The following is a 26188-nucleotide window of genomic DNA, read 5'->3' as shown; positions in this document are numbered from 1 at the left end:
TCTCCGAGAAAATCCCCGAGTACTGCGGTCTTATTGTTTATGGACCTGGCATTAATCAGCACCAGATCTAAGCAGAGTATCCCTGAACCCAGCCGGATAGGTCGGAGGTCAGAAAGCAAACGAGCACATCTACTTCTCGTCCGCTGTCTATCATATGGCCGCCGCCTACCGCTATACTTACCCCGTCCCATTAGTACTGGGATCCTCAGCCCCAACCATGGTGCCCCAATTCCTCCCCCATCTTCTTCCATTTCCTAATCTAAGCCTACTAGACTCCTCCACTATAGTGGACTCAGTCCTATTCCTAATCTAACCAAATTAAATCAGTACTATTTTACAATATGTGGCTGAGCAAACTCACTCCAATACCTTACAATATACTAACATTAACCACCCCCCTAATACAACCCCCACAAACAGCAATCACAAATAACAATTACAATAGCAATTATAGGCAGTGGTTAAGCAATAGAAAGGAACGCATAATGTCCGGGATTTCCACTATGTGATATAATTGCCCAAAGCTCTCACCAGTGGGCTATAGATGGTATGAATGTAAATGCCCAAAGCTCTCACCAGTGGGCCATAGATAGTATATATATAGTGTCCATGTATGGAGGCTGCTGCAGCATCCACGTGAGAGCCAGGAGAGCGCTAGATCATATTCGCAGCACAGGATGAGAACTGCTGCCACCAGTTCCCGAACCTCTAATACAAACAATGAAGTGGTCGGTGGTATATGGGCTGTAATAGCCGTTAGGAAACTCCTGCCGATAGTTAGTCCTGGCAGGTTTAGTCCCAAATATTCAGCAAGAGAAATGTGTCTCCTGGAACACGGTCTGCTTGGCTCTCTCACTGCCTTCCCAGGCCGTAGAACTCCCGGCTCAACCACTGCAAGCTCAGCCGGATTCCGGGTTAAACCAAGGGATGGGGATCTCTGCCACCGATCCCAACCCCCAACCCCGTTGAAATGTCCCAGGTTTCTCCGCCTCCTCTCTGGATCGCAGGACACTTGGCACTTGGTCACAAAGCTGCCAGCTTGCCCCACCGAGGTCGCAGCCAGGCTCCCATCTGGGAATAAGGAGAAGGGCCGCTGCCACTGACCCTAGCTCCTTTTCCTCCTGAACACCTCTGAGCTGATTGTATTTGGGGGTGGAAGGGGTTTCTGCCACCAGCCCCAGTCCTATCCTAGCCAGGGTGTTCTAGGTTATTCTGTCTCCTCTTTAGACCACTCTGCTTCTCTCTCAGCTGCACCCGCCGGCTACGGCTCTCCACAGTGTTGCAGCTTGCCAAGGCTGCCCAAAGGAAGCCGGAAGCTCCAAATCACAGCTGAAAGACGGAGTCGGTAGGTGGTAAAAGCCGGAGGAATTGCGGGCACCATGGGACTCATATCGGCACTTCGTTATGTTGTTGTTTCTCTGGCCCCTCACCTCGTTGTTTCTCTGGCCCTTTACCTCTCCGGCCCTCGTTATCTGACACCGTCTGAACTCCGTCTGAGCTGCTAGTAATTAATCTCCGGTCTTCTCAGCCTCCTCCGGGTTTGTTGTTATTACTGCTGCTGTTATTGCTGCTACCCTCCCAGGCGTTCAGATGGACAGAGCAATCTCTTAGGCAAATAAATAAACAGTCTCTCTTAGGCTAAGAACTAAGGAGGGTGGGATAATAAAACTATTAAAGCGGAGCTCTGTTTACGAGCTCCGTCGCGGACGCCATCTTAGGTGATCTTAGGTAATTCTCAGAGTTTCTTCTTTCTTGTTGAAATTGTCTTGGTGTTTGTGAATTTCAATGGCTTCTCTGTGCAGTCTGATATAGTAATCGTCCGAGTTGTCCAGAATGTCAGTGTTTTCAAATAAAATGTTATGTTCAGTTTTGTTTAAGACATGTTCTGCTACTACAGATTTTTCAGGATGGTTAAGTCAATAGTGTCTTTCGTGCTCCTTAATATGAGTCTGAATGCTGCGTTTTGTAACACTTTCACTGAAGTTTAAATTTTCCCCTTCAAAGTGAAATCTGTCACATTACTGAAATACCGGTGGCTTGAGCTTGCAAGACCACTTATTTTAAGAGAGCCCACTATTCACTTGTGCCTCTTCCTTCTAGCACTCTTGCCATGGAATGGCATTCATCACGAGACTGAGTTCTGTCTTACTAACATCTAATATACGTGTTTGGCTATGAACTCCCTTGGCTCCCAAAAACAAAAGGAATTATAAGAAGAATTCATAGATAATAGATGGATAAAATAATGTAAAAATATATTATTCATGAATAATTTACAGTCAGCACAATTTATTTAAGAATTGTTCATTTTATATGTATGTATAAAGAAAATTAATATATAATACAGTAGCTATCATTTTTTAAATTTTTGTCTCCCTTCCACAAAAGAGTAGATCCAGCCCTGCTTATAGTATATGATCAAGCAAGGTACAATGGCCGGCAAAGATGGTACATGAAAAAAAGCAATTGACGGATTTCTAAGGGTTCCCACTATAATCATAGTCCAGTTCTTAAGAACTGCATCAGGTAGAGGATTCATCTCCCTTTTATATCCCAAGACCAGACTTTTTTCTTACGGTGTGGTTCATTGAAGTGATATAGTTGCTTTATAGAGCAACTCAATATACAGGACTCAATCTACAGGACTCAATATAAGGATCAATGCCAACTCTGAGTTTTTATTAAACTGTTTTGAAGATGTATATCAACATAGTTATCTGAGAGTAGCTGAACATTTGCTGCAATTTGCTGCAAAAGTCTGGAACAATTGGGGAAAAACTTTCTTTGGTATAATACACTGTTATTAAAAGAAAAGGTTACCACTGATTTAAGTGAAGTCAAGATTTCTTCTTTTGTATCTCATTTGTCTGTTGTAACATGCTTTCTTGCAAGGCAGTATGAGTTGCCTTTTCAGTACTAAGCTAATTTTCATGCTGTGACTTTCAGACTTACTCAGCAAAGTGAAGAATTTGATTTCCTAACTGTACTCTGAGGTCTTTCAATCTATCATTCATAATTCTTCTTTAATTCATTTACCACGGTTATTGAAATGGGAAGATGATTATAACAGCATCTTTAGCAGTGCAATTCCACTGGGTACATCTCGATCGTTATGAGTTTATTTGAATAAGTTTTCCTTGTCAGTATTCTTTACAGGGCAAGGAAAGACACACTCCTCTTTCCTTGTCCTTGTTGCTGTGCTAAACTTTGACTACAATCCTAGGAATAAGCCCCACTTGAATAACATGGGAATGAATTCTGATGACACCTGCATAGGATTGCTTTCATGTATAAAAAGTTTCAGATTACATTTGCAAACAGCAGAAGAGGAACTGCTGGAAATTGACCAATTTATTTGCAAGGAAGATGCCTCCTACAGGAAACCACTGGTGCAGCTAAATCAGCTGTTTCTAATTCAGTTGTCTAGTATTTTTTTTCACAAAAACACTGACTACTAAACTATTTAAAGTGCAACTTTAAAATGTAAAAACGAATTTATTTTTTTCTTTAAAAAATTGTTTGTATCCACTGAGAACCACAAATAGAGTAGAGTTCACAGAATGGGACTTGCCCATTTCCCAGTCCTGCAGTAATCCACCATTGTATCTACATGTTGCTAGTGGGGTTTAGAAATTCCATCCCCCTGGGATCTCAGCTCACAGGAGCTAAACAATGCAATATAGTGCTGTTCAGAGGATGATACCCTGTTTTTCTTAGGAATAGCAAGTTGGAATGGGCACCCATGTCCTCACCCATGTTCGATGTAAACATCTGGTTTGAGCCACAATGCTATACTTTATCTTAGTCAAAAGACTGCGAAGCCAGAAGGCCATAATGCTTCTTCAGGCATAGAGATTAAACACTTTAGGTATAGTCTGGAAGTTCTGTATTACACCAGGGAAACAATTTTTCCACATTGTTTAAGGAAGATGTTAGGCATTTAAGCCCAAATGGTAGCTAAGAATCTTGGGCAACACACAATAAACAAACAGAGAGTAGTCTAAAGCCTATAATTGCAAGGAGAGAACCTGGTAGCCTCCTTCATCAACTGTTATTGCAGATGTGGGGGAAAGTAGCAAATCTCAGAGTTCTATTTCACACACTGGCACTAGAATAGCTATCTGGTATCATTTGCCTCCAAGAACCAGATTGATTGTGGTCTGTTGTGTAAATTTCCAACCCAAATTTCCCACTGTTGTGGGTCAACTAACTGGTATCTCCTCAATCAAAGAGGAAAGAGAGGAATTCAGTCCCATTTTCAGGCTGATAATGGAGGAGTGGTTGAAGGCAGAAACTGTTGTAAAATGCCCCCAGTACCCCAGCTCAGGAACTTAAACTATGTCTGAAACTCAACAACTGTCAGCCTCATCTTTACAGTCACTGGAGCCCTTGGAACAAATGAAGAGACACTTATGAAGGGAACTCCAGGAGATACTGAAAAGTACCATATTGCTAGTTCAGCATTGATCAGTTCCTAACAGCAGAGCTGAGACAATGCAGGGATGATGAATTATACCTGGCTTGGAATGCTGGAACAATCTAATTAAATACAGCTGGCTTATCTGCCCCAGCAAGATAGTTTCCTATTTGAGCAGCCAGTGAAGTAAAGCTAGCATGAGAGCAATTCATTACTATCCTTGGTATATCTGCCTTTGTATCCACACCACACTGTACTTCAGATTCTGGTGAACCTAACTGTTCTGGAATTGATCTGACCATGCCTTTTGGATTTGTCCTCTCCTGCTTTAATGCTTTGGACTCAGCATTATCTGTGTTTGACCTAGGACTGCATCTACTGACCATGTCTTTCTTCTCTTACCATAGCTAGCTACCTGACTCTGGACACCCACAGTTCAGAATTAGTCACAGATAAGCATGGAATCAATGTCTGTCTGCCCTGTCTTGGATAGTCCCAGGTTAGTCTGCTATTGTCAGATCTCAGAAGCTCGGCAGGATTGGCCCTGATTAGTATTTGGATGGATTACCTCCAAGGAACACTAAGTTTGTGGAGGCAAGCAATAGCAAACTACCTCCAAATATATCTTATCTTAAAAACCCCACAGGGTTACCACAAGTCAGCTTTGACTTGACAACACAAAAAAGTATGTTTTACAGGATTCCTTGTTTTGCTGCTGTTGAATCCAAAGCTATTGAATACACTGAGGTCTATGCAAGCAACAGAACTGTAGAATCATGAGCTATCATTAATTTTCCCAAAGTTAAATTGTAAATGTTAATTATTGAATCTCCACATGCATTCTTCTTGGATCCTTATTGCATCTGTACACTCATTCTTCTTTTTAGTAGATGATCAAATGAAGTTGAAACCAATCAATCTGTGAAATACCATAGTAAAATTAGATGTAAGAAAGGCTAATTCACAGATGGCTTTTAAAGGTCAAAACCAGGTATATTCTCATATTTCACAAGGTACCTCTGTATCTCATCTATTCTTTTACCTTCTTATGTGAGGTGATGCAATGAAGTTCAGAGGAACAGAGCAAGAGCTGGAAATTCATCAATTCATTTCTTTTCTTTTACTCTATATATGTAAAAATTGAGTAACAGGAAAGGAAGACTTTTGTAGTTGTCTGCTAATTAGCATCAACCAAATGTATTATCTGTCAGCTGTCACAAAAGAATTTCCAATAGAGAACAGTTATGTAACATTCTTGCCATGATGCCATAGAAAATCAGTTAGTTCTTTGCATTTTTAGCATTTTTTCGTTCTGTCATTTCTACTTCATCTCCTTGCCCTTTTGAATTGTGCCACTTCCCTCCTACTGTTCCAAAACTGTAGCTATGTTAGTCTGCTATAGCAAAAAAATACACATTGGATCTTGTTGCAACTTAAATACTAAGAACATTTGATTCTAGCATAAACTTTTGCAGAACAGAGCCTATTTCTTGCAATGCTTTAATCCACAAAAAACAAAATGTCAGCTGGAATAAAGTGTTAGTTGGTAAGATGCCACAAGACCCCTGTTCATTTCCCCTCACATTGATATGCTTAGGGACAAGGATTAAGTATTGTTCCTAAGCATGCTTTTACATAAATCTGAGTAGCGAGATGGATCAAGCAGTTATTAAAATCCAGATAATCGTTTTATGGGACTGTGCTAAACATATACATAGTCTGTTCCTCCTGCCCCCAATCCCCACCCCACAACAGAGGTAGAAAGTTGTCTGTACCTTTCCCAAGTCTATAGACAACATTTCAGAACTTGTTTTAATGTTATGGATGCTTGCTCCCAAAGATATACAGCATACAGACAAGTAAGTTCCTGGTCTCTTTCAACTCAACCAAAACTACACGGTCCTGGTGCTGAGGCAAGGACTGAGGAACAATGAGAATGGCATTGAACTGCCATACCCTGCAAAGCAAAACACCTCCTTACTTTCATATGGTTATCCATCTACTGATGCTAGATCAAATCAAAGATACTAAGCCCCCTTTAACCTTTGATACAATATATGTCATTGCTGGAGGAGGTTCACTCCATGTTCCTATTTCAGCAACGTTTTCAAGTTCACACAAAACAATGTGGTGAAGTTATCTAGATTAGATTGCAAAAACGTCTTGTGTAGTCAGGGTCACCCCTTAGGGAAAAAATATTTTTAAAGCCTTTAAATGGCAGCAGCAAATGATTGTTTGTGTTCTTTTCTTTTTCTATTGAAAGGGCAAAATGTACAAGGATAAGCGCACATCACATCATAACCTTAACAACTGATTAAGTGTATAGCCAGTTAGGAAGTGTCCAGGGCATTGTGAAAGAGCAACATGAAACCTAGTACACTGAAAGGGATGGAGTGTCAAAAGTAGGCTGATGTGGTATAGGCTAAAATCTAGACTAGCAGATTGACAGGTAAATCAGCATTTATCAGGCTAATTTAACTCAGAGTTCCTTGGGGAAAAGATATGATAGATATCTGATAAGGCAAATAATATTTTACAATATATGCATGTGGAAGACATAAAAATATGTAGAGTGTAACATTATTGTCTTTTCTAGTGACTCCTGTCTTCTCCTGTAAGTGATAAGAGCATCTCTTATGCCATGTACAAAGTCCCAGTGGTTGCAATTGTTTACATAACCCAAAATTAAGAACTGATGGTATAGAAACTAGTATCCAAGGAATAAAATCCAGACAGGTAACCATGTTAGTCTTCTCATTATGAGACCAAAATATGACAGGCTTCATTTCATCATTTTAGCTTCTAGGGACAGTTCAGGCTTGATCCTCCAACAGCTCATTTCAAAGGTTTCTGTTTTCTTCCTGTCAGACTGTCCAACTTTCATACCCATACATGGTAACAGGGAATACTATGGCATGAATTAACTTGATCTTGGTTGCCAGTGACATCCTTATGCTTAAGAATCCTTTCTAACTCCTTCATGGCTGCCCTTCCTAGTCTCAGTCTTCTGATTTCTTGATTGCAATTGTCCTTTTGATGATGGAGCCAAGGAATAGAAAGTCTAGAATTATTTCAACTTCCTCATTGTCTACCTCAAAATTGAGTAATTCTCCAGTAAGCATTACTTTTGTCTTCTTGATGTTCAGCTGTAATCCTGCTTTGGCCCTTTCTCTGGGTGTTTTTGTTGTTGGGTTTTTTTTTTGCATTTTCCAGACTGTGTGGCTGTGTTTCAGCTCCTAATCTTTTGCCCATATTTACGGTGGCAATGACCTGTCACAGTAAGATTCATAAGTCTACATTCCTATAGGCCAGTGGTTCTCAACCTTCCTAATGCTGTGACCCTATAATACAGTTCCTCATGTTGTGGTGACCCCCAACCCTAACATTTATCCATTTTACAGATGGAGAACACTGATGCAGAGAGTCTTAGGCAACCCCTGTGAAAGGGTCGTTTGACCCCCAAAAGGAGTCCCGACCCCCAGGTTGAGAACCACTGCTATAGCCAGTAGTCTACTGGGGCAAAAGCTGGGGGAAAGGAAACTGGCTAGCAGGCTATGAGGCTATGAGGCTTTGCTTTGGGGAAATAAGGAGATAAAAAAATAAGGAGCGAAAAGATGAGGGGGAGTCCTGTCGGGGGCAGATAATGAAATATGGAAATCACTGGATTTCTCCCACTTTTTAACCCTGGAATGGAGGTTCCAGGGTTAAAAAGTGGGAGAAATCCAGTGATTGAGTAAAAGAGTGGGGGTCCAGAAAGGGAACCAACCATAAGATTGGAGAAGGAAACTTGGGTTTGAGCCCAAAAACCAGTTCTAAGGTCACAGATCTAAAGGATGATTTTTATATACCCGTAATAAAATCAGCAAGGACTGAGTGGCTTTACTGTGATAGAACTGGACTTGGAGTAGAAATTGGAAATCTTATTGGTCAGTTGGAAAATAACTGCTAAAGTTGTCTCATGAGGAGAACTCGGATGATTGATCTCATGGTCGGGTTATAAAATAAAGCTGGGCTGAGCTATAGAATGAAGTTCAGTGTCAGTGAGATGTGATCAGGTGTTCAATGGCTGGAGCAGGTCTGGAGGTTCTGCTTATACACCTTGCCACAGAGAGATCTGCTTGGATCTGGCTTGCACCCAGCTGTTTTATTGCCCATTGCTGAACAAGCTTTCATGTTGACCTTTGCTAGGCGCATGGTGACAGACTGACTGGCACAGTAACAAGCTGCATAAATGTTTCTGCCACAAGTTATAACCCAACAATGAAAACAAAAATGGTGATTCCAGTACCTGGCTCCATCTGCGCTGACATGACCTTCAACTTCAGAGCTATTTTGTCACTTTTGCGAAGTGATAAGAGCATCTCTTATGCCATGTACAAAGTTCCAGTGGTTGCAAATGTTTACATAACCCAAAATCAAGAATGTATGGTATTGAAACTAGTATCCAAGGAATAAAATCCAGACATGTAGCCATGTTAGTCTATTGCAGCAAAATGAAAAATAAAGTCTTGTGACACTTAAAAAACAACAGAATAATTGAAGTGTAAGCTTTTTAGGGCTAGGGTATACTTCATCAGACTTTGGACTGAAGCCTCCATCATCAGCATTATATATTCAGTAGGGGTGAGGATATAGCTTGTGGCATTCTATGTCAAATACAAAAGACTACAAGTCAAACAAAGGAACCAAGGTGGAAAAATCCCGAAATGCCAACAGAAGTCCATCAACATCCATCATGGAGGGAGGGGGCACCATCTTAATGGGTCCAGTATCCTTGCAGAGCAAAGAAAACGAAGTAAGGCTGAACTCTATCAGGTAATGATCATTTCATGAAAAGAAAGTAAGCTTTACATCCGTCACGTCCAGATCAGCCTCCTCAACAGCATAATAGCCAGTGTGTGCCCTGCTAAATGTGTGGGACCAGTAATCTCTTGGGACAGGTCCATGATTATAGTGGAGGTCATGAAATCCTGAGCTCGCAGCCTGGCCTCAGCATAGATAATAAAGTCATCCAGGACCACTGTCCTGGTATCTCTATTAGCAAAGTGGTGAACAAAGTGCTTACATTATTCTCTTCAATTTTATCTTTTCAACAACCTAATAAGGTAGGTAAGACTGTAAGTGTGTGACTGGCGCAGGGTCACTGAGCAAGCTTTCATGGCAGAATGGGAATTTAAACCCATGTCTCCCAGATCTTACTCTGACCAGATCCTACTGATGGGGGGAGGGGAGATCTCTGCACAATGGAGCAGGTACAGAAAGAGGAGACCAAGATTCTCAGAAAATCTTTAAAAATTTTAAAGTTTTAAAATGCCAACATATTTTGAGTTTATTTGACCATAACATCACCAGTGTTGCTTGTGACTGCCTATGTAGTCTAAAATGGCTGCACCAATTTCATATTAAAAGAGAGCTTAGGGGTAATTAGAGGTGGGAGAAAGAGAAGGGAATAGGCGGAGGCAAAAAAAAGAGAGATGGGGGAGGACACAAAAGAGCCTGAGTAGAACAGGAAATGAAAAAAAAAAAAAAAGGAAACAAAGGGCAAGGAATGTGGGCTTGAGGAAGAGAATGAAGCTGGGAAACAAGAAATGAATATCAATATGTATCATATGTATTATAATCAGGGGACTCATGAAGACTTATGAAAGGAATCTCATCACTCTCAGTGGTCCTCCTCTCCTATTTACAATTCTTATTTTTTGTATATTAATATTTAGATGGACTCATGTTCTTTCATGCGTTGAGAGTATGTTTGCTTGATTGTATTTGTCCTGTTAATGAGTGTTTGATAAGCTGACAACCTAACAACTATACTAATTTCCTTTAAGCCTTGTTAATTTACTTTCTGTCCAACATCAATTTAGCTATTTAAGAGGCAACAACTACATACCTAAATAAAACAGCTTTTTCATTGATCACAGTTTAATACAATCTAGTAATTAAGAAATGTACAGTGAGTTCTCACAAACAAATGAGATTTATTTTTACCCTATGAAGACTTACTTTGATAGACAAACACATGGAGAAGCTGTCTGCTATCTGGAGATACTGTGAGTATTCTGCTAACATGTAGATTACTGAAGCCGTTTCCATGAAGATAGATGCCTTTCACCAAGCCATTGCAGTTTTGGAAATGACTGTGACTTTCTGCATGAAAGTGTTGAGTTCATACTTGAGCTTCTGTACACAGCCGCATATCCAAGTACACCATTAAATGAGGAAATACGTTGTCCTCCTACAGTTATGCCTCAGCAGTAAAAGTAAATCAATTTTTTAGATTTGAGAATACATCAGGTCTTCAGTGGCAGCAAAATTGCTTCCCATACTAATATCTGCTCATCTAGATTGTACAACTGGAATACAGTTTACTTGGGACTGCGCTTGAAGTGTACTTGAAAAGTGCAACTAGTCCAAAATGCAGCTGGCAGACTCGGTAGAGAAATAATCTACACTGGTTGTCAATTCATTCCCACAGCCAGTGCAAAATGCTGTTGAAATCTTTAACACTTCCTTGATTGCACAGAACACTGCCAAGTTAATACTTTAGCAGTTCTCAACCTGTGGATCGCAACCTCTTTGGGGGTCGAACGACTCTTTCACAGGGGTCACCTAAAACTCTCTGCATCAGTGTTCTCCATCTGTAAAATGGATAAATGTTAGGGTTGGGGGTCACCACAACATGAGGAACTGTATTAAAGGGTTGTGGCATTAGGAAGGTTGAGAACCACTGATTTTAGGCCAACCATATTTTGGCAGCTACCCTAACTCTGGCCATTTATGCACTTTACATTCGCTTCAGGCTTGATTCTTGGTTATGCACATATTTCCCCACCTTCAGGTCAGAGAATCTCCTCAGTTTCCAAAAGCTCTGAAAGTGCAACATTTCCTCTTGCTTTCAGTTACAGTGAAGATCAGCATGCATTTAGCTTTCTTCAAATTTTCTCACTCCTTCCTGTCTTTTTCACCCACAACACAGCAGTTGGCAGAAAAAAGGTGACAGGCAACCTCCCCAAATAGAGGTTGCACATAAACAAAGAGGAAGCAGGGAGTGGGCAAAATGGTGGATTGACTCAACTAGGAACACTTCTCAGAGGGAGAATCCCTATGTTTGGGTGGATGCTGTTAAGGTGATCCAGAAAACAGCATCCACCCAAACATTCAATTTACCATGAAAACTGAAAAAGAAGGAAAATTGCCTTTTTTACATGTCTTGGTCTTTCGCAGACTCAACCACCAATTGGGCCACACAGTATACAGAAAACCAACACACACAGACTGGTATCTACATAAAAACTCCAACCACCATCCACAACAAAAAAGGGGCATAATCAAAACTCTGACAGATTGTGCAAAATGAATTTGTCAACCTCACCTCCTCCCTGATGAAATCAATCATCTAGACTGGGTTCTGCAGGCTAATGGCTACTCCACAACAGAAATCCAAAGAGCTTTAAGACCAAGAGAAACCCAGAGGTCTGAGAAGAAACAGCCCCCCACAAGAAAAGTATTTCTACCATACATAACGGAATCACAGAGCAAATAGGGAAACTGATGAAAAAAACCTTACAAACCATCTTCTAAACCTACCAGGAAAATACAGCAGATGCTACGCTCAGCAAAGGACAAGATGGACCCCCTCACTTCTGCAGGAGTCTATCGCATACCCTGCAGCTGTGGAAAGGTCTACATAGGAACCACAAACTGCAGCATTCAGACTCATATTAAGGAGAATGAAATACACTGTTGGCTTAACCATCCTGAAAAATCTGCAGTAGCAGAACATGTCCTAAACAAAACTGGACATAACATTTTATTTGAAAAAAACTGAAATTCCGGACAATTCGGAAGGTTACTATGTCAGACTGCACAGGGAGGCCATTGAGATTCACAAACACCAAGACAACTTCAACAAGAAAGAAGAGACTTCGAGAATTAACAAAGCTTGGCAACCAGTATTTAAAAAATGAAGTGTTAACCCCACCTGCAATACAATGCACTCAACCACACCTTTGCATAGCAATTTCTACCCAAACATTTACTGATTGGTTCCCCATCCTGGGACGTGGACAATATATACCATACTAAACTTTCTTTTTTCACTGGACACAGTGTGTAACAGACTTCTCTCTGTGATACACCTCTGAAGATGCCAGCCACAGATGCAGGCAAAACATTAGGAACAAGATCTACTAGACCAAGGCCACACAGCTTGGAAGACCCACCACAACCAGTTGAATCTGGCCATGAAAGCCTTTGACAATACATTCCCGACCATATTGGGCAGGCAATTTTATGTGTGCACAACAGCAGAAGAAGGTGCATGAATAAGCAGTTGTTGATTTTGCCCATTTGCAGGTTAGCACTTGCAGAAGGCTCTATTCTGATAAGCAAAGCTGTGCAGGAAGAGGCAATCTTGAAGCTATGAAGGTCCAAAAATCTCAAGTAACAGGAGTGAAAAGGATTTTGGCAGCAGCTTTTAAGAGTATTTTACTAGACAGACTGAATTTATCTAATGACTAATCCCAAACTTCTCCTAGTTAGTAGGTCTTAGCAAGAACTGCAGCCAATCCAAGAAGACAAACCATAATGAGATATACTGCATCTGTCACTTCTCCCCTTACTGAGACAGTATTGCCCATGACAAGTCCTATATATGAACAAGATATCTCTGGCCAGTGCTATTCTTTCTGATAACGGTTTCAGGGGAAAAGGAGAACCTATCTATTACAAAATTTGTACTGAAGAAAAGTAAATAGATTTCTTTGGTCCTAAATTCTCAGCACTAGCTGAACTGTTGCTATTTTTTTTAAAGCAATTAAAACACAGTCACAAGCCAAATTGACAGCATGGCCTTACTCCTCCATTTTATCACATATCCTCACTAGGTACCCACTCATCACAATGCAACCTTCTCATTACTCCCATCTTAACATCACAGCAAAGACGGTTTCAATTAAATAAGTTAGGGGTTTTTTTAAAAGCATTTTCTGGGGAAAGTGGATTTCACTCAGTGGTTGATTGGTAAAGAAGTAACCCAGAAAACATTAATTGATGTAATCAATAGCAATAGCTGGGCAGTCTGCATGCTTTACTATTGTGCTCTGGGAAACTCCCTTCCAAATAGGCTGTAGATGTATGTGGACTTTACAGTCTAATCCCACACAACCTTTTAATTAGATTGGACAGTAAGAGATCAAACCCCTGCACAATGGAACCCAATGGGATTTACTAGCGAGAAAACAACTGTGGAATTGAGCTGCTAGCAAATAGGTCTGAGAGCAGGGATGTAGGTAAAGGGGGGCTATCGGGTTCAAACCCCTCCCATTACATGTCCGGCTTGCTTGAAACCATGCATGGAATGGAACAGCCAGAAAGCCCTCAGTAACCAAACTCACCCCACAAAAAAATCAATCTATACCAACGTTACTGTCTGAGAGAGCAAATTTCACTCTGTGGGGCTGCAGGTAAAATCAAACATATTTATGTTTTGAGACTGTTTCTCTTGTGTGGCAGGGTACCTTTAAAAGGAAATATTTATAATTATTTTTCTGCTAGTTATTAATGGCATACTTTAAAAATTAAATTATAAATTAGTTTAAACTTTCTTAAGTATTTCAGAAAGTCATTTATATTGGACTTTTGGAGATACTGTATATACTGGCGTATAAGACTACTTTTGAACCCTGGGAAATCATCTGTAAAGTGTGGGGTCGTCTTATACGCCGGGTACTCTTATATGGCGAGTATATCCCAAACTCTGTATTTTAACTGGAAAAGTGGGGGGGGGTCGTCTTATACGCCCAGTCGTCTTATACGCCGGTATATACGGTATACAAGTGTTTTACTTTTAAACAGATGGAACAACAAAGATTGTGTGATTCGAGTAAAAGGATATGAAGGACAATCTTATCTGTTCATTTGGAAGTAACTTCAGAGGCAGAGCTTCTACGGGGCAGTCTGGAGACAAATCCCCTGGGCGGCAGCCATCCAGTCACTTGGGGGGTGGGGTGCCATCCAGCCTGGGCCATCCAGTCACGTGGGGGGGGGGGTGCCATCCAGGTCCTTGTGCCTGGCCTCTTCTGCAGCGTGGTGCCTGGCAGGCCCAAAGTCAGTAAGCGCACCCCTGGCACATGTGCTGTGCTGCAGAAGAGGCTGGGCACAAGGACCTGGCCTCCACCCAGCAGCTCCCTCCCTGCTGGGATGCTGCTCACCGGCCAAGCTGTCTGCCATGGCTACAGACTTCCTGTCCTCCCCAGCCTCCATGACAGGCATGGAGACCATCCTCGGGTCTGACAGGGAGGGCAGGAGGCCTGTGGCTGTGGCACACAGTTCAGCTGGTAAGCAGCCCCTCAGTGGGCAGCTCAGGTGCAAGCCACAAGAGTCCAGCAGCCCCGGCCTTCCTTTCCTGGCCTCTGGGGGCAGCAGAATTTTGTCCCAGCTGCTCCTCCTCTGGCCAGCGGGGGGGGGTCTTGCCCCAGGCACAAGTTCCCCTCCCTACACCTCTGGGTAACTTCCAATAAGCTTAATGAGATTTAGCTCTCAGTAAGTGTATGCAAATTCACACCCTTTCAGCCCACCTCTGTAAGTTCCATAGAACTTACTTCTAAAAAAATATGCCTGAGATCACAATCCTAAAATGTAATCCTCTCCATAGCTGCTTGGTAGTAAGTTCCATAACTCATAAACATGATTGGGCTGTTAGTTTGAACCCTGTCACTATCACACTCAGTCCACAGTGTGGAGTGGCCAGGGATGGTGACATTTCTGCAAACCTCCAAAGTGGTTTCAGGTGCCGGAAGGCCAAAGATCACCCTCCCCCACCTAAACAAACCCCATTGTTGAAAATGATTTACACCAGACTTTCTGGTGGTGTCAGTCTGCAGCCAGGGGGACGGGGTGTTTCTAAACTGAAAGCCTGGTGGAAGCTAACTAAAGTGAATTCCAACCCTGGGATCAGCCCCCTCCCATGGCATGACCTCAGTGGTAGGATTCAGCAAGTTCGCACCACTTCAGCAGAACTGATTGTTAAAATGGTGCTTGTATACAACCAGTTGTTAAATTATTTGAATCCCACCACTGGAACCAGTTGTTAAATTATTTGAATCCCACCACTGCATTACCTCACATGTTGGTGGAGCTGCAAGATGTCTCTTCTGGGTTAAGATGCTACAGACCTGTGCAGCACCCACCAACCTGCATGTTTGCCCTCTCCACTGTTGTGTTTGCCTGTTATGCCAGTGGGATTGGCATCCACATCAGTACAAGCCTGTGCCACTTCCAAGATTCCATTCAATCCCCCCCGCCCCAGATTCAGCTGTCAGTCTGGTACAATCCACTCCTTGTCAAGTTATTCCATCTATTATTAATTTTTTCTTTATGAATTAGAAGTTTGATTAAGGAATATTAGAACAAATAAATAAGCCGAAACGATGGGTTCAGGACCAACAATCAGCTAGGAATACTATGAATGATTTGTAAAGTTAATGTAATTTGAAGGAGAAGTCCACAACTTCGTTTTACTTCTCTTTTTTTCTTTCTTATTCTTTCTTTCCCTCTTCTTTTAGATATCCACAACTTCATATATAGAGATGGAATGTTTTTATGTACTTATGCTTTAAATACTTGTTTAATACTTGTAACCAATGTTCCTATTTGTTTTTTTTATCACAAATAATAAAAATATATTTTTTAAAAAATTAAAAAAAGTTATTCCATCTATTCATTTGTAACATAATCCAACTACACTTTCTGGTATCTTTTAACTTATTATCTTTTTCATGAATTGGTCATTTGTTTCTAAGTGTCAGAGATCTTGACTCTTATTACTAAGTAATAATTATTATTGTGTCATTCCTTAGAGCACTTTATTGATTATAGTAATTCATTTTATCCTGCTAACCCCTAGTTCAGTTTTAATAGCAGGTTTTCAACTCCGATCTCATATAATTGCTCTAAATGAAGGATGCCGTTGCTAAGTGTACATTACAAGAGACTCTTGACCTAATGTTTAATATACAAAAGGATTGCAATTTTAGATGAAAAGCAATTACAGTATGCTGGGAACAGATTGTTAAATTCAATAGTTGTATATAGTCCGATAAGCGGATTTAGAGCCCAAATATTTGTGGAAAATAAGGCAAGTATCTGTACAATTTAAAAGTTTTAAAAGGAGATTTACAGGAGAAAAATAATTTTTAGGGTTTTTCTACAATATATTATTTGAACCTCCATCATCATGCCTAATACACCATGGCTTAAAAATGATTTTCTTTAAGCATATTGTGACAATTCCTCTCTTTTTGCTATGTGGTCAAATATTGTGAGAGAATGCTTTTTCCCTCTTGTTATCATATAACACCTGTCCTGAGGGAACAGCTTGGCTTCCTATTTACTGCCAGGTCCAATTCAAGATGCCGGTACTGACATACAAAGTCCTGCACAGCCTGGGGATTTATATCCCCCCATTCTCTCCTGCAGGAGACTCAAAGGGGCTTACAATCTCCTTGCCCTTCCCCCCTCACAACAAACACCCTGTGAGGTGGGTGGGGCTGAGAGAGCTCTGAGAAGCTGTGACTAGCCCAAGGTCACCCAGCTGGCATGTGTGGGAGTGTACAGGCGAATCTGAATTCCCCAGATAAGCCTCCACAGCTCAGGCGGCAGAGCGGAAAATCAAACCCGGTTCCTCCAGATTAGATACACAAGCTCTTAACCTCCTACGCCACTGCTATAGAGTTGGATCCTGCAAAAAAAAAAACCTCTACTGACACAAGGAAATTCCACCAGGAGGTTGAAATTTCTTCGCTTCCCTACTTTGCTGAAGCAGCTCAAAAGGCCCTGAAAATGCTTCTTCTAGGGACAGTGACTTCTAGAAATAGAATGCAATGGGAGGTAAAGATCTGCCATGGGAGGAGGAAATCAGCTAAGCACCATCCTCCATTTTTTATCTGTGGAAATTTACTGCAGGATCCAACCCATTCTCTTACTGGGCTTTGGATAAAATCTGCAGAGCTCCACCACAATTTCTTTGGCCCTAGTCTAGACTTAAATTCCCCCTCTCACCTGCCCCTCTCTATCCTAGATATACAGGCTATGAAATAAAAGTTTTTATTCTGTTTCTGAAATTATATAAATGCATCATGGTAAAGGGTGTGAAGCTATGGCCATCACCTTCCCTAGTACCTGGCAAAGTATATTGGTCCCTCTGCCACCATGCTTGTTCTTGTGTTACACAGTAACACTCATACACATTTTGGTCCACCATGTCTGACTGCCTTTTGTTTAATTGCAGTTTGATGCTGACAGAGATGAGGAAGAAGTATTCCATGACATAAGCCTGGCTGTTGACAACAAACTGTTTCCCCCCAAAGACCATGTGGCAGGTGAGTTAATAATTACAAAATCTTTGATAGGGTCTCTCTTGTTTGACAATTTTGTGTTCTTAAAATTCTAGAAAGTTAATGTTTAGATACAGGCAGTCAGAGCACGATAAACAAAACTAATTTATTTAGTACTGTTCATGCAGTGTTGTTTAAAACATTAGATATTGGACAGGGCTGTGCCACATGCCCTCACTTTCCTACCTGAAAAGAAACAATGTTTTGAAGTCAATGACTCTTTTTCATTAAGTGAAGAAGAGAATTCCCCACTCAATTGGAGGAAGAGAATGATTGGACTCTTCCATTTAGCTAAAGAGAATGATTGGATTCAGCCTATTAGTATTAATATATTAGTCTCTGCAGAAGTACATAAGTAATCAGCCACAAGAACAAGGAGGAGCCTAGTGCCACCCAGATGTTTCTTTGGAGTCAGATTCGGTAGCACCCAACAATTGTGGGAGCATTCTCTCTCCTGTACTAAAAATGGTGGCATTCCGACACAGTAATATTACTGTTTAAATACATATAATGTGATTGTTATACAGTCCTGATGCAGATTTGGGGAATGCAAAAAATGTTTTCAACTGTTTGATCACGTGGATAAAAGGCAGCCATTTCAATACATTTTCTTCTTATTTCTATTATTCTTCATATCAACCAGGAGGCACAGATCAAAGAAAAATATTTAATTCAGATTTTCTTTAGGATAAATAAATTTGTAAGTTGATCACTGGAAAGATTAAAAATTAGCACTTATTTATGATTATATATCCCCCCCCCCCCCGTATTCAGCAACTCAATGGATCACAGATATTAGAAATATCCTAATTATGTGCTAGGGTTGGTAACCTCCAGATGATACCTGGAGATCCCCTGCTATTATAACTGATCTCCAGGTAACAGATCAGTTCACCTGGAGAAAATGGCCACTTTGGAAAGTGGACTATGTGGATTGTATGACATTATATCCAGTGGTGGGATTCAGCAGGTTCGCAGCACTTCAGCAGAACTGATTGTTCAAATGGTGCTTGTAAACAACCAGTTGTTAAATTATTTGAATCCCACCACTAGAACTTAAATTATTTGAATCCCACCACTGATTATACCCCAGTGAAGTCCTGCCCCTCCCCTAGCCCCACCTTCCTCAAGCTTCATCCAAAAAAGGTATTTCCAACCTGGAGATAGCAACCCTATTCTGTGCCAAATCATAGAACAGAAACTAGAAGCCCAAACTTTTAAGAAAGTGTGTGCTAGAACAACTCTGTTTTACACAGCTTCCAGAAAATGAGTAAAGAGGAGGCCTTCACGACCACCTCTCACAGACTATTCCACAATATGTAAGTTACCACTAAAAAGACTCTGGCTTATATACTTGCTGATTTTACCTGCCTAAACAATGGCACTGTCAATAATGCCTAATCTGCAGAGCAAATCGACCCCGGACTCTTTGTTTACAGCATTTTAGCACCGAAGCTCTCTTTCTTCTCCATTACTTTCCCTCCAGATCTAAGAAGTTTTTGTTCTGTCTGTGATTACCTGCTTATTCCCAGTGTAATGTGTATGCAGAAGAGTCAATTTTTTACTTGCTCTTGTTATAGGGCATTTCAATTTTGGTTAGAAGAACATACTAAACTCTTTAGCTGTTTATTGTCTGCTTGTAGATGCTTAGTGCAGGGAAAAGAAGGCATCTCACAAAACAAATGTGGTTTTCTTAGAAAAGTAAAGAGCTTTAACAGTACAAGGTCTTATGTGGGATAGCCCTAATAAAGGGCAAAATTGTGACAGGAAATTTAAGATCAGTTCCAGGAAAAAAATATTTGCAAATTAACCTCCAAATAGGGTTGCCAACTGTCTTGGGGAACAAATCTCCTCCCTTTAATAGAAGTGATGCAATCATGTTAATCTAAGGTATCAAGATAGGGCATTAGACCAATGGAATTTAGTATTCATCCAGCATCATTGGAAATACTGCAACAGACCTAAACACCTCCAGAGTCCTTACAAATTCCCTCACTGATGCTGGTTCCTGCAGCTATGCTTGTTTCTAAAGATTATTTTCTAACCAGGGTCAGGAAGAGGAAACATTTGCTTTGGAGAACTGGAGAGTAGATTTCACCTGAAAGCATCTCCTCATCAGATTTGTTTGAAGAGAAAAACAGGAATCAGAATCCCAAGTGTTTTATTCAAATGATGCATTGTCACCCTGACATTTAAGTGGTTTAGAAAGCCCGCTTAATTAACTTGATCAAGGAAAGATTGCTTCATTTTGAGGTGCTTTAAATTAATAACAACTTAATTTAGCAAACCCAGCAGTGCAATCTACCTGACCAAATGAAACATAGTGGTGGTCTTAGAAACAAAGCTTGCAATTTACATTTTGTAAAGAAGTGGAACAAGTTTACCTTTACACAACAGATGCCTGAGAAATGGTATACAAATTTGAACAATACTTTCAGTACCACCTTATGCTTGTTTGTTTCATCCAGTTATGTGGTATACAAACCTGCCTGTGTACAGGCGCAGCATTAGAATAATTGACAGGCTTCAACTTTTTAGTGACAGGATTCCTGGCCAACTTAAAACACACACTGCAACTCATTAGAAAAATTTCTTTAGAAAGCAGCTGCCTTCTCATGGATCAATGGATATTCAAAAGACAGGAGCTGAGAAATAGTATTTCATAAATGACAGAGGTTCTTCCCTGATTTTAGATGTCTGTGGGATCTTTGTTATACAAATATATTAGATTATTGTCCTAAAATTAATCACTAGATTGGCTAAACAGGTTACTAAATTCTAGTGTTAGGCCATAAGTAGCCAAAGGAAACCTAAAATGAATACCTTGAAGGATCATGTGCCTGGAATCATGGGACAGGCTTTCTCAGCCTAGAAAGAGCAGTTCCAGAATAGTGGCAGTGAAATTTGTGATGCCTTTCAGGCAGACAACAGTTGGACATGGAAATGACCCTGCTTGGAACGTTAAGACTAAATGTTGCCACAACCAACCTAGGCTTCAGGAAGCATTTAAACCTCAGCTAGGTAAGGGTGAGCCAGAAGCCAATCTATAGGAACAGAATTACACTGAAATGGAAACATCCCCCCTTTCCTCTCTACTGTGGGCTTCATACTAGTGTTCCTTTTCGTGAAAAAGTCAGTCAGGAAAAGAAGGGAAAGGGCCTGTTACCTGATCATCACCCAGCCACCTTGGGGGGCGGGGGAAGGTGGGAGAGAGCGGGGTCCCAATTGGTCAAGGCCCAGCCACCCTGGGGAAAGAGAGAAAGGGAGAACAACAAGAAACACTAGCATAGACACCAAAGGCTACTGGTTCAGTAAACAGAAGACTACCAGTTATTATTGTTTTTGTTATTATTAAACCATTTATACCTCACCTTTCATCTACATTGGACAAACAGGTCAGTCCCTATGCAAAAGAATAAATGGTCACAAACCCAAGATTAGAAACTGCAACACTCAAAAACCAGTGGAAGAACTTTTTAATCTTCTGTGTCATTCTATTGCTAAGAGTAGCAGTCCTCAAACAAAGAAATTTCAGGGAAAATCATGTGGGATTGCTGAATTTGAGCTAATTCCCAAGTTCAGAACAATGGACCTCCCAAGGCGGAGTAGGGCTATCGGATTCTTATCTCAATACAGATGTTAATGTTTTGTGCCCAAACATTTCCCTTCTATTCTACTCAAGCTGATTACAGCACAATATGCATAGTGCCTTTGCAGCCTTTACAAGCATTCTTTACAACACCTTACCTTCTTTCTAGAATAAGAGATCTCCATTTCTATTTGTGTCTGAGGAAGGAAGCTTTGACTCTCAAAAACTTACACCATAAAACTCTTCTTGTTCTTTAGGGGGCTACTGGACTCAAATCTAATTGTTCTATTGCAGATCGAAATGGCTACTTCCTTTTTAAAAAATCGCATTTTCCTGTGGTACAGGGCAGTTTACAATAATAGTTAAAAACATTTTCAGGTAAACCCAAAAATAAAATAGCAAACCCAAATCCTCCCCCCCTTTTAAGAAATACCTGCCATTCAAATCCTTCAAAAGCCTTGGAATGCTTACCTGGCAGGCTATATCATCAAAGCCCTGATAAAACAAGTAGGCCTTGCAATGCCTCCTGGCCCAGTTAGCCCAATCTCGTCAAATCTTGGACATTAAGCAGGATTGGCCCTTGTAAGTACTTGGATAGCTGACTTCCAAGGAAGTCCAGGGTCTCTTCACAGAGACAGGCAGTGGCAAACCATCTCTGTAAATATCTTGCCTTGAAAATCCCATGAATGCTCACCATTAGATGTGTGTGACTTAACAGCACTTTCCACCACCATCAAAGTGTTCATTCAGACATTCTCTACTCAAGCAATAGCACAATGGAAAGCAGTGAGAATGATGTAAGGAAGCTGAAGTCCCAAACATATCACAGTTTTGTAAAGTCAGCAGCCCAACTGCTATGGTTGGTTGAACAAAGAAATTGGGGGAAATGATGTAAACATTTTTTCTTATTATTTCTTAGCAATTCAAGTTCAGTACAGCCCCTACTGTAATTATATGCCCCTCCATGAACCTCTTCTTTCAAGCAATTCTTTATTTTGATAAATATGGATAAATCCTTTGAAGTAAATGTTGAAATGGGATCTCTAGCCAGGAGCATCATGTTCATATCTAAAATGACTTGAATCCTTTGAAACTATGAATCTATTGACTGGTACAAGCTCAGCTCCAGTAAAAGTCTTTTCATTTAAGCACACACGTTGGTATCAAGGGAATGTTATAAAAATACTTTATACGCTTTGCTACACTTAGAACACTTTTCTCTCTGATTAAGAGTGTGAGAAAGAAAAGGAGAAAGAAACAGCTTCTAAAAATAACCTGTAAATGCCTTGCTATAAAAAAAATTGAGAATCATAACAAGCATCCATCAGTTAGGAAATTTAATAGGTGGTCTAATTAATAGTGCGTTCATTCTGATGCTTTAAGCAAAATATCTACATGGGTTTTTTTCTGCCTAGCTATGAATTCTTGAATTAAGAACATATTCCCTTTTAGCAATTTACAAAACTATGATGGGCTGTTAGTGAGCCAGAACAGGGTCAAATTATATATGAGATTGTGGTGAGGGAACATGTATTATTCTTCATTCCCCATACCATTTTCATGGTAGAAATAGTTTCTTTCTGCAGAATTACTATTGCTGCAGAATTGCTTAGGTATGGGGGGAAAGTAAACAGCCATATTGTAAGTCTCATTTTCTTACCTGCATTAGCTACAGCTATGTGCATGCACATTGAGGAAATCTCCCTCAAGAGAATGGCACAGAGAGTGAACCTTTCTTCCACTCCCACTGCACCATGGCTCCAGTACAAATCAGGCCACTTGTGGCTGCTTTTAAGATTTGAAATATGTTTATAGATTGGGTCATAGATCTCCTCATAATATATCATCTGACATTAAATATGGCAGGATGCCAAATCTCACTTTTCAATTTTCCTTTGCGTTTTCAGATCTTAACAATGTACTATGTCTACCATTCATCCTCTAGTATAAACAAGCACTCATTGAAGTCAGTGGGTTTAGGAGGGTGTAACATTGTTTAGGGTCATTTCAGAAAGTAGCCATGGGGCAGCCCCATGCAATGAGCTGGGAGTCTGGCTGCGGTGCCACAGCCAAGCTGCCCTGGGACTCCCAAGGAGGCTTCCCAGTAGTGTGGGGAAACTTAAAATGCTAAAGTCTCCCAGCTGCTGGGAAGTCTCCATTGAGTGCAATAGACTTATACCACCTGTTCAGTGGCATAGGTCTGCAGCCCCAGCTGCCAGCACAATGGGGCCAATGGCCAGGAGGGAGCCAACTGATGTCAGCAGCTCCCCTGGTGCAGGGATGCTAATGTGACATCCTGTGTGGTGTCTCATCTCTGGGAAGGGCTTCTTCTCTCTTCAAGGGCCTAAACACTCCACACCCCTGCTATATTCCTGTGATCACTGTTATTCTTCAATTTCTATCCATCTTATTTCAGAAATTTTGTTTCATTTTTCTATTTTAGGTCCATGTGAACTTGATCTTAATCTCATTGTAGACTCTGGAGATATTGCAGATACAGAATTTGGCTTTGAAGACCAGGTAATCCTCTCTCACATACACATACCCACACACAAGTGCTACCTTGTTAAATCAATTGTTAAGTCAATTGCATGTGATGTGGTGGATTAAATTAGTTATAAGACTATTTACAAAGTTGGCTTATACCAAACCAGTCTTTGTTCTGATTAGCTCTGACTTGAATCAATAATCTGGGATCTCAGGCTGATACAAGGACTTTCACAACACGTGATACTGAAATCTTTCACCTGGGCATGCCAGGACTGATCTGCATACACAGACTCCAGTTAGCTATGCAGAACTTTGTGACCTAATTCATCGCAAGCACTTCAGCAAATAAATAAATGTTCAGGGGTATGTGCTGACCTAAGAAGCATTCTCACACGTGTGTGTGTGCATAAAGTGCCCTCAAGTTGCAGCCAACATATGATGTCCCCAGCAAGGGGCTTTCTTGGTATGTGAGAAGCAGAAGTGGTGTGCCATTGCCTTCCTCTACAGAGTCCCCCCTGAGATCTCTCTTCCAAGTACTAATCCTGTTTAGTTTCTGAGATCTGATGAGTTCAGGCTACATCATGCCACCTTTCCTCCCTATTCTCATATCTACCTATACAGAAATAAAATGGGGGAAGGGCTTTCACAAAGATCTGATGTAAAGATAGGATTGCCAGAACTCCTCTGGCCACTGGCAGGGGTGGGGGATAGGTTCACCAACTCCAGGTTGGGAAATTCCTGAAGTTTTGAGGGTGGAGTCTGGGGAAGTCAGGGACCTCAATGAAGTACAATGCCATGGACTAGTCCACCCTCCAAAGCATCCATTTTCTCCAGACTAATATTTGTTGTTGAGTGTGGTGGAGTCTCCTTCTTCAGAGGTTTTTAAACAGGTTCAATGGCCATCTCACAGGAGTGCTTTGATTGTGTGTTCCTCCATTGCAGGGAGTTGGACTTGATAGCCCTTGGGGCCTCTTCCAACTCTCTGATTCTCTGATTCACCACCCTGTGTCAGCATCCCAAAGGTACTTGCAGGCTCAAAATGTTTGAGGACCCCTGGCTGAGAATGTCCCAACATTTTGGCATAGTTCCCAAAAAAATTGTGGTAGTTCTCACATTCGTTACAGAGTTTTTTTGTGATGGTGTCCACTGCACTTTCTCCAAATTCCAAAAGTGTCCTGAGGCTCAACAGGGTGAAGGACCCAACCAGATAAGCAGTTCTGGAAGCAAGATGGCTTCATCTCTTTCAGCATATTTTAGTATGGATGTGGGTTCAAATTGGGAACTGGTTCATGTTCACACTGACATACATCTGGTGTACATGTAATTTGACTTTGCACAGTAACACAAATTATTCTAGGTGTGCATAGGAGTGGTTGTGATTCTAGCCTCCCACATTCATCTTCCTTGGATATGTCTTGCTAACAGTCCCATAGGAATTCTAGCATGAGAGAATTCTGATTATTTACACAAGCAATATGGTTGTAGGGTAATTAAATGTTTCAAAAAAGTTTTGATAAAGGAACAGGGATTGTGGATTATGCTACTGTGCATAGTATATACTGTCTGTTGTATGATCCTACTATATAATTTCTGCATCATTTAATAGGTTGTGTTAATGTTTGCACTTTGTTCCACCTTTGTTTCAATTCTGTTTTTAGTTTTCTGCATTCCAACATATGATGTTTATTGGATTTCCTATCCTGTTACTGTATTTGACTTACACTGTGGAATCTGCTTTGATTCTTGTGAGAAAGGGTGACTAAAAAATAACATAAAATCTAGTCAGTATCCCACAAAAGAATAGTAACGGGTCTGTGTCTTAAATGACAAGATACTGCTACACATGCTCTGAAATATACTGAGATTAGGGGAAAGTAAAACCAGAAAAAGCTTTATTAAGGGGAACAATAATATCTGTATTAGGGAATTACTGTATTTCAAGCGGTCAAAATAATGTAAAGCACTCACTATCAAAAGGCTAATACTGGGTCTATATAAAGAGCCAGTAACTCCAAGCATCTAAATATTATCCAAATTATTCCACTTCAGGTGATACTTAGCATTTAAAATTCCTCCTGCTGGATGTTGCCAATAGACTAATATAAATAAAATTAAAGTATCCTACATTTTCAGTTAAGCATGCTATTAAGTTTCCTGGTTTCATTTTGCAAGCCTGCTTTCATCTCTTAATTCTTCCTTTTAGATTGCTAAATATTCTTTTTCACTTTAGCGGTTTCTCCTTAAATTTTCAGCTGCTCCCACTCAGAACTTCATTGCTTTTTTAACTTGATTTTTTAT

General features: G+C 40.7%; 1 protein-coding gene across 1 annotated transcript in view; it reads left to right on the top strand.

Moving 5' to 3' along the window:
• Positions 1–26188, top strand: part of AK5 (adenylate kinase 5) — a 129226-nt gene that overhangs the window by 41005 nt on the left and 62033 nt on the right. The window contains exons 7-8 of the mRNA XM_048496872.1: positions 17706–17796; positions 23844–23920. Of these exons, the coding sequence (XP_048352829.1) occupies positions 17706–17796; positions 23844–23920 (168 nt within the window). The remainder of the gene's footprint in view (positions 1–17705; positions 17797–23843; positions 23921–26188) is intronic.

This window comes from Sphaerodactylus townsendi, linkage group LG05 (genome assembly GCF_021028975.2).
Source record: "Sphaerodactylus townsendi isolate TG3544 linkage group LG05, MPM_Stown_v2.3, whole genome shotgun sequence".
Lineage (NCBI taxonomy): Eukaryota > Metazoa > Chordata > Lepidosauria > Squamata > Sphaerodactylidae > Sphaerodactylus > Sphaerodactylus townsendi.
This window is presented reverse-complemented; position numbering and strand designations above follow the sequence as displayed.